We start from the raw sequence: 10,336 nt of genomic DNA on the forward strand, positions 1-10,336 counted from the left end.
TCCCCTCTAACCAGGTCAGTCTCAGAAGCCCCTCCCAGCTACCATTTCCTGTGAACCACAACTATTGCCAACGACTCGGAGTCGCCACACCTACACAGTAGGATGCACTCAGACAACTCCGAGCCCTGTGAACACAGACATGGTCTTACTCGCTTCTGCATCTCCAGACACAGAATGTACACTTAGCAAATGCTTGCCCGAGGAGTCATGCCCATCCATGATACGAAACTCCCTTTGAGCGTTCCCGAGGCCGTGGGGTCACCAGCACTGACCCGTCACCCAACTGGCGTGTGCACGGTCTAGGACTGGGGTTGTAACTACAAAGGGGGTCAGGCTGTCCTTTGCTTTTTTTTTCCCACACGTTGTTGTTTGCTTCCTGAACTTTTCATCATAACTCCGAATGAATCAGGGTTCCAAAGCTGCCTTCCAGCTCCTGCTCCACCACGATAGGCTGGGGAACTTCAGCCTGCGGTCCATGAAACCAGGGTGTGACCGGTGACCGGTGACATGCTGACCGGCTTGAGTAACAGTGTCTATAATACTGTTTTCTGTTGAACAACTTTCTTCCTTAGCCTCTCAGGCTTAATGGGATAAGCAGGCTTTATCGTCAGACCTTGCTTGCCTTGAGCAAATCACATAACCTATAAAAGGGGGTAATACAACCTCCCCTGATTTTTTGCCGTAAGCCTTTTTTTAACCCTTCCCCAGGGATATGTTTATCAGTGTTTAAAGAGAGAGGGAAGGAGAGAGACGGAGAAACATCGATGTGAGAGAAACAACAATCAGTTGCCACCCGTATGCGCCCCGACCAGGGGTCAAACCCGTCACCTTTCGGTGCACAGGACGACCCGCCAGCTGAGCCAACCGGCCAGGGCTGCCCTCCATCTGATAGAAACAATGCCTGTAAGAATTTAACATGGCCTGGCTCACGATGCGTGGCTGTAGGGAAAAAGTAACCCCGTGAGCCTCACTTTTCTTACTTGTAAAGCAAGGGAGGGATAACCACGTCCACCCTGTAGCACCCCAAGCACCCCAAGCATGAATGCATATAAAGTGCTGAACACAGACGTTCAAAACACCAGGAGTGATTAAATTCAAGAGGAGCCCGGTCTGATGCTGCCTGCCGGGCACTGAAGTGACTGGGAGCCAGGGTTGACTTGGCGGGCTGGCTTCCCTTCTTTTCCATCACTTTGATCATATTTACTGGCAAAACCTATGCGGAGAGCTGAGCTCTGATAGATTACCGCACAACCCCCGACCCCCACAAATGGCTCGTTCGTCCTCTACTGAAACCTGGATGCTCTTACAGTTAACTGCAGAAAGGACAAGGAAAAGGGGGCAGATGCTCTCAAGATGCTCAGAGGACATTCCAATGGCCACCCTCTCGCCCTGCCCCACCCCCAAGGCACCTCCAGTAAAACCAAGGTCTTAACAGCCCACTAGCGGGACTCAGCCCTGGAACGTGGGTTCTCACTTCTGCCTGTTCTTCCACAGCAGCGCCCTTTTTATAACTTGGGGAACACGTATCCTGTGGGGTGCTCCTGTGAGCACTGAAGGCATTAGCCCCCCACCACTGGTGAGCAGGATGAAGGTTGGGGAGCTTTGGAAACGACTTGGAATTTAAAATTGGACCCAGCACTTACTAGCATTGTGCCTTCAGCCCAATGAACTTCCCCTCTGGGCTTACTTCCTCCTCTGGAAAATGCAGATGAGCCAGCAGGGTTTCAAGGATTAACTCAGAGTCCAAAAGAGCATATGCTACCGGGAGAATGTTAGCTTCCTCCCTGCTGCTTCCAGCACCCCACTCCACCCTCACGGCCCTCCTCCTCAGGATGTCAGATTTCTCCAGGCGGAGCCGCCAGGGGGACCCCCCAGGATGGCTGCACGGGGCTGGCTGGAGACCCCTCCCCACCCCCAGGCCTCAACATCACCAAGCTGCACCCGATCTGCGGGAGCCCCCAACCCAGGCGAGGAAGAGACGAGGTCTCTAGTTCACCCGGTCAGCCCCAGCCGAACCAAGGAACTTACTGACAAAGCAACAGGCTAAGGCTTGGCTGTGACACGTTTACTTTGTGCTGTCCACTGCATAGAACTGGTGTCGGCCCCCTGAGAGAACCCCCACCTCCCTGCACAGAGGAGGATCAGGAGAGAAGGAACATTCAACGCCAGGGAAGGGATACTACTACTCAGGCGGTGACCGCGACTCCCCACCTTGTCCCACTTACAGACTCAGGCGGGGCAGGGGAGAGGTGAACCGTAACGAAGCAAAGGGCAATGTGATCAGCCCTGTGGGACGTCGACTTTTCAAGGGGGGGGGGGGTGTTAGGTTCTGTGCGCAAGATGCTGGCTGGTGACATTTCCTTGGTGACAGCCTTAGACAGAAGCTGAGACAGCCAGGAGGCCGGGAAGCAGCGTCCTTACTGCTTCGGGGAAAATGTGAGCCCTTGCAGGCTAACCTCAGGCAAGGAAAACCAGTCACCCATCAGCCCCCTCAGGCCTCACAAGTTCCAGATCGGGGAGGGAGGCCTGCTCTGGTGGCCCCCGCTTCAGGGCAGTGGAGACACCAGGAGGGCTGCAGCCGAGGTGCCCTGTCCCCATCACTGCTAGGGACTGCTGAATCGCCCACCATTCCAACCGTCCCTTCAGGTGACCACTCCTCATTCTGCTGGCCAGAGTTCCATCCTTTTCGGTAGAAGGCAGATGTCGGATTTCACTTCTTCTGTCCTGACATACACTTGCACACATTCAGGAGGCAGGCAGGGAAAGGGAAAGGGGCACAGGTGACGTGTCCAGGCTGACAGTTTTTCCCTGGCAAAGGGAAGACTAGGAGAGTCTCTGCAAAGGCAACTCTGAGAAGCAGATGCCACACACAGAACCCACCTTCGCCTCCCTTCTGGCTGAGTCACTCAAGGTTCAAGTCCACAAGAACCCACAATTCACCAGAAAGGACCTGAAGACACAGGAACAAAAGAGCTGAAGGTTATTGGCTTCGGCGCTTAGGTGATGAGGTGTTCAGTCACACACGCGCTTACCGGGCTCCTGGGCTGGGGTTTCTCTTGCTGGGCTGGGAAGGGTTCCCCCGCAGGGTGCAAAGGCAACATCCACTGTTGGTGTGCGGTCTGGGTAGCTCCCACCTCCCTCCCTCAATCATACAGTTACCCCCACCACTGCTCTTCTAAGGCCTCGCGATAAAAAAAAAACTCGCGAAGGGGAGGGTTCCTTTCCTGTGTAACTGGGGGGCTGCAAGGCTGTTAGCTGTTGTACAAGGGAATCACGCGGGTGATCTCCTGCCTGCAGATGGGGCACCTCTTGGGCTCTGGCAAAGACTGGTAGCACTCGGTGCAGGAACACACATGTCCACACTCCAGAAAGACGCAGGACTTGAAGTTGCTCAGACACACGACACAGGTGCTCTTCAGACTCTCCCTGTCCTCCGGCTTGGCCTGGCTCAGCAGCTCGGCCTCACGCTCCCGGAACTCCTTCTCCATCTGCTTGAGGCGCAGGCGCTCCTGCCACTGCAGATACTGCTTTCGGAGGATGAAGAAGAGGGTCGCACATGTGGCGAAGCCAAAAACCAGCATCAGGACCTTCCAGAGTCTGACGCTCGACTCCTGCCTCTGCAGCAGGCTCTCAAAGTCCTGGCTGCTTAGATAGTACTGCAGGCCCTGCTTGGGGGGCTGCAGGCGGATGGAGTTGTTGTCCAGGACCAGTTCGCCCACCCCTGTGAGGGTGGCCCCCACCTTCAGCATCTCCTCGGTCTCCTGGATGCCTTTGGGCTGCTCGCCGCTGATGTAGTGACCGATGACGTCGGTGAAAGACTGGACGGAGGGGTGGAACTTCTCGTACACGGTCTCCAGGCCCAGATCCAGGGAATCCAGGGGCTTTAGCACTCGCACAGCCACATCCACGCCATCCTCGTGGGGTACCAGGTCAAAGGGCACCGTGTTGGTCCTCTGGTGAATGATCTTTGAACAGTCATTCCTAAAACAGTAAGAGAATTCAAGATAAAATAAAGGGCAGCAAACACCCCATGCCCAGGCATGACGGGAGGAAGTCTGAAGGAACTGAAGAGCACGTACGACAGAAATCGCTATTATCCAAGTGCCTCCATTTCTCAGGTGGATTCAGTGAGCAACACTGGCATGGAGCACCGCCACCATTTATTTCTTTTTGCCACTTTAAAATAAATACCCAACTCTTTAAAAAAAATTAAAAATAGCCTTGGCTGGTGTGGCTCAGTGGGTTGAGCGCTGGCCTGTGAACAGAAAGGTCACTGGTTCAATTCCCACTCAGGGCACGTGCCTGGGTTGGAGGCCAGGTCCCCAGCTGAGGGCGTGTGAGAGGCAACCAATTGACGTTACTCTCACACATGAAAGTTTCTCTCCCTCTTTCTCTCCCTCCTTTTCTCTCTCTCTAGAAATGAATAAAATCTTTTTTTAAATTTATTTTTGAAATATTAAAAATATAACTACCATATGATCCAGCAATCTCAGTTCTGGGTACTGAATTGAAATCAGGTTCCCCCACGTGCACAGCAGCACTGATCACAGCAGCCAAAACACGGAAACAGACTAAGTGTCCATCATGTGGCTAAACAAATGTCTCTCACACACATACACACACACACAGAGGGATGTTATTCAGCATAAAAAGAAGAAAATCCTGCCATATGCAGCAAGGCGGATAAACATGGAGGGCACTATGCTAAGAAAACTAAGCAACTCACAGAAGGACAAATATGACATACTTCCATTTACATGAAGTATCTAACATAGTCAAACTTATGGAAACAGAAAGTGAAATGGTAGTTGCCACAGGCTGAAGGCGGGGATAGAAAATGGGAGTTTCTGTTGAATGAGTATGAAGTTTCAGTTATACAAGATGAATAAATTCTAAAGATCTGCTGTACAACTTTGAGCCTATAATTAACAATAGTTACTGCACTTAAAAGTTTATTAAAAGGGTAGACCTAGTGTTAAGTGTTCTTACCACAATAAAATATAAAACAAAATAAAAAACCCACTAGGATCATTTAGAAAAATAGTACTCCACTAAACAGCAAAATAATCCAGAAAATTATTTTAATAAATACTGAAATCATTAATCCATACCAAAAATCAGTAGTTTGAAACTTTTGTGGCCATACAGATTCTAGGCCCCCTAGCCTGGAAAATCTGGTTTCGTAGGCCTGGAATAAAGCCTAGGAATCTGCATTTGCACAAGCCTTGGTGACTCTGAGTTAAGAGGCCCTCAGATCACACACAAGAATATTAATCAGCCCTGGCCGGGTATCGCAGTTGGTTAGAGCATCATCCTGATATGCCAAGGTTGTAGGTCTGATACCTGGTCAGGGCACATACAAGAGGAAACCAACAAATCCACAAGTAAGTGGAACAACAAATCAATGTCTCTCTTCCTCTAATATCAATCAATACGATTTTTTTAAACCAACTATTATAAGCATTAAGAAGCTGGAGAGGCCGACTGTCAGGCTTTGGGCCGGCAGGGAAAGGCTACACACCAAAGGTGGGTTGTCCGGTTCCACACCATCTTGTGCTCCTGAAGTGTCAGCTGCTGAATCACTCCCTTGCAATTTTCCACGAACTGGCTGTTCAGTGTCTCTTTAACAGCCCGAACAGCTCCTAAACGGAAACAAATTATTTCATTTCTGAAGACTTGTTCTGCCCTTCCTTTTAAGGTAGTTTAAATTTGGTTTTTAGTTTGAATTAGTTGCATTAATCAAAATGATGAAAATGTAATCACCCTAAGTTACATTTTGTGGGTGCTCTTCCAAGCACTACCACAACCCTGTAAGGTAGACATTATTTTAGAGACGGGGCAACAGAGGTTCAGAAAGGCTGGGTAATTTCCCCAAGGTCACACTACAATGATCCAGGTTTCTCTGACCCCATGTTCCTGGACCACTGCCCCAAGGATAGGAAAGTCCCTGAATATCAGCCAAGAACACCCTTCTAGAAGAGGAAGTGACCTTTCATTTTACCAATAATTAAAACATACCTTCAATGACAGCATAAGGCACACATTTTCCTGGCGCTTCTGAAAGGACAGTCTTCAAGTCTTCACCCAAGTGGATTCTTTTGGCTCCCTAAATGCAAACAACATATTAAACTGACTGTTGAATACTGACATGTTCAATCAAACTCAAAGTGCAAAAATGAAAAGACTCTTCACTTTGTTCATGTGAAAAGAATGAGGAAATCAGGCAGGAAAAGAGATTACAGGAGACTCAGACTCCAGAGCTGCATCCCGAAGTTTTAACACCTGAACAGGCACGAGGCGGTGCCTCCCTTTGCCGTCTACAGAACGGGGATGCCACAAACACTCTTTCTTTAGTTAATGGAAACATACGCTCATTTTCATCTTAATTTTTTTCAATAAAAATTAAGAATCAATTTGCATACCATAAGCTGAACAGAATTCAATCTCTTCTTGACAATGCAGAACCATGCATCCCAAGGGCTTATAGGTAAAGCACCTCAATGAGTCCCTAGTACACGGCAGGGGCTGGAGCGACAGTAGGTATTATCATCACCGTGCCTTTATCAGGTCACGCTCTGCATTACACACTATCATAAAGGAGCGCCTTTGCTTTATAGGGCCAGGCTCTGTTAACTGCTGGCAAACACTGTCTAGTTTCAGTTTTCCTTTCTTCCCTCTCATAATCAGGTGAGCACAGTGATGTCTGCTGCTGGCCTCCTCTAACAATCCCTCGTTCTTCCACCCCTTCCAGTTCAGAGTTTCCAATCTGCTGGGCTTAGGAACCAAGCAAGCCTGCTACTGCTGTATCAAAAAAACATGGGAAAAGTAATAAAATGAGTGAACATTTCCTGAGCATCTATGTGCCAGGCACAGTGCTGGATGCTACGGATTCAGGAATGAATGAACAATTCCCACTATTAGGGTATTCCCACCAACAAATCTTAAGAATGCCAGATAGGGTAACACCCAAAGAGATGAGATAACTGGGTACATAGTAAGGTCAATCTAAGATGAGGCTACTGCCACATAGTAAATGACAAGGTCAATAAACCACCTACACTGTTAAGATAATTTTTTAAAGTAACAACTAACGCAGTTTATTTACTTCTTTCATTATTTGTCTCCCTCCACTGGGCCTTTAAACACTAGACAAGTCAGGACCTTGTCTGTCTTGGTCACAGCTGTCCCCCTAGGGCTGAGAACAGTGCCTGACACACAGGAAGTACTCAGTATGTATCTGATGAGTACGTAACCATTTAGATATACAACCTAACAGGCCCTGCTCTTCCCCAGGCCATCTGAAGGGTCTCCCTCACCTCCTCCTGGGCTCTGTTCAAATGTCACTGTATTTAAAATAGCAAGCCTCTCTTTCTCCAGCAGTACATTTCCTCTCCTCCCTGCTGACTCTGTAGTATTTGTCCGCATCTGGCATACCCCCGGATTTATTTCCTCACTGTCTGGAAGGCTGTAGAACAGAACCTCCATACGGGCAGGGACCTTGGCTGTTGTACCCACGCAACGTCCCCAGGGCCTGCGGTTTAGCAGGTGTTCAATAACTACTTCTCGAATCAAATACTGAAGTCAAAATTCATTCGGAATCAGTAGAGGGACTTGGCATAAGAGGCCCGAATTCAGATCCCAGTTCCTCCAGCGGGTGACCCCCCACCCTTAGCCTGTTTCCGCTTTGAGAGAGTTCCGGACGGTGGAGCGGCCCCCGGCAGACTGGGGGCTCACCGTTACCGGGGGCAGAGACGGCCCGGCGCAGGCCAGGCGAGCTCCAGCACTGACCTTGAGCTCTTGGGCGTCCCGGGCCTTCTGCCGGTACACGGAGTACAGGACGGCGGTGACGACAGAGCTGCTGCCCAGCAGGATGAACTGGCCCAGCGAGGGCCGCCCTCCGCTCTCCATGGCTGAGCCGAGCCCAGCGTGCCAGAGAGCGCCCCGAAGTCAGGCCCAGCGACCCCAGCCCGACGCTCCCCTCGACCTCCCTCCACCCGACACAGCAGCTCCAACAGGGCCTTTCCCGGAAACCCACTTCCGGTGGAAGACGCGCGACAAACAGGAAGTGGGGGCGGGGAAAGAGCGGAAGGCGCCGTTGCCAGGGGCGGGGTCATTCGAGCCCGGGGCAGGGGGTGTTTTGCTAGAGCCGCGCGGTTTCTTTTCGCTCCTTGGTCTTGTCGCCTTACACAGACGACGCACCGGCCGTAATTGACTTGCCCGGGTCTCCCTAATCTCGGCCCCGTTGATTTCCTCGGGTTTTTGGGTTGTTTGATGAATTGTTCGATGTCTCCACCATTCGATTGGATGGAAAGAAGAGAATGTGTAATAAGCATTTATGCATTTAAGCTTCAGAGCAAACCTTGAGACTTGGATTTTATTCTTCCACTTTACAGATGAGAAGCCAAACCAAAGAGTTTAGGAGATGTGCTCACACTACCAGTGAATACTAAAGAGGAATTTACTGGACTCCAGATCGCTTACTCCAAGAAGGCAGATTATATCTCCAAAGTAGCCCCTTATTCTGCCATCACTGCATATAACAACATATTGTTTATTAACTGCTAATTACAGCTACATTTATTGAAAGTCTATTATGTGTCAGATATTATGACAAAGAGCTTCACAGACATCATACCATCTAATCCTCACAGCACGGCTGTAAAGCAGATTACGAAGACTTTTCTAATAAGTGCGTAATGGTATCTCATTGTGATTTTAATTAGCATTTCTTTAATGATATTGAACATCTTTTTATGTGCTTATTTGCCACCACATATCTTCATGAGTGAAGTATCTGCTCAAATCTGTTCCCATTTTTTATTTGGTTTTCTAAATTATTGAGAGTTCTTCGTATGCTTCAGATACAAGTCCTTTGCCAAATACATGATTGTAAATATTTTCTTCAATACTGTGGCTTGACCTCCCATTCTTTTAAATTGTCTTTTGAAGAGCAGAAGGTCTTGATTTTTATGAAATCCAACTGATCGATTTTTTTGATAGATCATGCTTTTGGCGTTGCATGAAAGAAGTCTGCCTAACCTAAGATCACAAAGATTTTCTCCTATGTTTTCTCCCAAAAGTTTTATCGTTTCGGGTCTTACGTGTAAGTCTATAATCCATTTTGAGTTAATGTCTGCACATTGTGTGCCAGGCACTAGCTTTCCATTCAGAGCTCCATGCCATCACCATGACATCTACTGCAAAGTAGTTAGGTTACTAGTTTTATCCCCATTTTACAGCGAGGAAACTCAGTGAGGTGAAGTCGCAGCATTAGTCCAATTTCATCTTCCTCCAGAGTTATATGCTTAAGCACCAAACTATACCTACTTTTATTTCGTTCAAGTTGCTGGCCCTAAAAACAACTTAGTGGTCGATTGAGTTCATTTCCTACCCTGAAGCACACGCGTCACTCCTATTCAAAGATTTACTCAACGAGTTTCCATTTAGGAAACTTCTCTGGAAGCCAGAATTCCACTAGGAATAGTGGGAATTATTTGTAAAATTATCTACAAGAGTCCTTCCATCTCCACATTCTATGATCTCAGGGATTTTCCCAGGAACAGGTGCAGTCAAGGCTGCAGTGCATACTATTAGACACAAGGAGGCGCCAGGAGCACAGGACACAGAAGGAAATGGAAAAAGAAAAAAAAAGTGGGTGGTAGGAGTAGGCTGGCGTGGGGCCTAAGTAAGGGAAGTGAAGGAATGGCGAGGGTCTGGAGATTTAAGGCGAGCACTGAAGCGTACTGTGAACCCACGCTGGGCTGTACTTAGGGGCCCAGTTAATCCTCAGGCTTGCTATTTACCAGCAGGCCCTGTGACTGCCACCTCCAGCATCCCCCCAACCTCCTGTGACATGCGGGGTCCTGACTCCCACCCCTACCCCCAACCCTAACACCCTCAATACACCCCTTTAGTTATTAACAGCACCTGTAGGTCAGTGGCAGGCACTTTGCACCCTGGGTGATTTAGGTGCCCTAAGTCCTAATCAGCTCTGCCATTTACTAGCCACGGGACCTCTGGCAAGTGCCAGCACCTTCTTGATCCTCAGTTTCCCATCTGTATTCTAGCTAGGGTTCAAGTCAGCGACTTGAAAATAGGAGATTAAAACAGCTTCTCCCCAGATACTGGGCAAACCACTTCACTGTTCTGAGCCTTCCTTTTCTCAGCCGGAAAAGGGGGTAATATCCCTGTTTCTGCTCTGCCTGCTGTTGACCCAGATAAGCTGATGTGTGGGAAATTGCTATAGGCATGTTAGGAATGCTTCTCCTTTTATCATTTGTGTTCTTGGTTTGCAAAACACAGGCAAGGAAGTGGATGAATTTGAACAATTGAACAA

General features: G+C 48.8%; 1 protein-coding gene across 1 annotated transcript; it reads right to left on the bottom strand.

The window, feature by feature from the left end:
- Window positions 1-2,050: 2,050 nt before the first annotated feature.
- MUL1 (mitochondrial E3 ubiquitin protein ligase 1) lies at window positions 2,051-8,041 on the bottom strand. Its single transcript, XM_090268718.1, has 4 exons — window positions 7,789-8,041; window positions 6,019-6,106; window positions 5,522-5,642; window positions 2,051-3,981 (listed from the first exon to the last, which is right to left on the bottom strand). The coding sequence occupies exons 1-4, from the start codon at window positions 7,906-7,908 to the stop codon at window positions 3,252-3,254; spliced, it is 1,059 nt and encodes a 352-aa protein (XP_090124844.1). The 5' UTR covers window positions 7,909-8,041; the 3' UTR covers window positions 2,051-3,251.
- Between the last annotated feature and the right edge of the window lie 2,295 nt (window positions 8,042-10,336).

This window comes from Furipterus horrens, unplaced genomic scaffold (assembly GCF_987537825.1).
Source record: "Furipterus horrens unplaced genomic scaffold, mFurHor1.1.pri manual_scaffold_3, whole genome shotgun sequence".
Taxonomy (NCBI): domain Eukaryota; kingdom Metazoa; phylum Chordata; class Mammalia; order Chiroptera; family Furipteridae; genus Furipterus; species Furipterus horrens.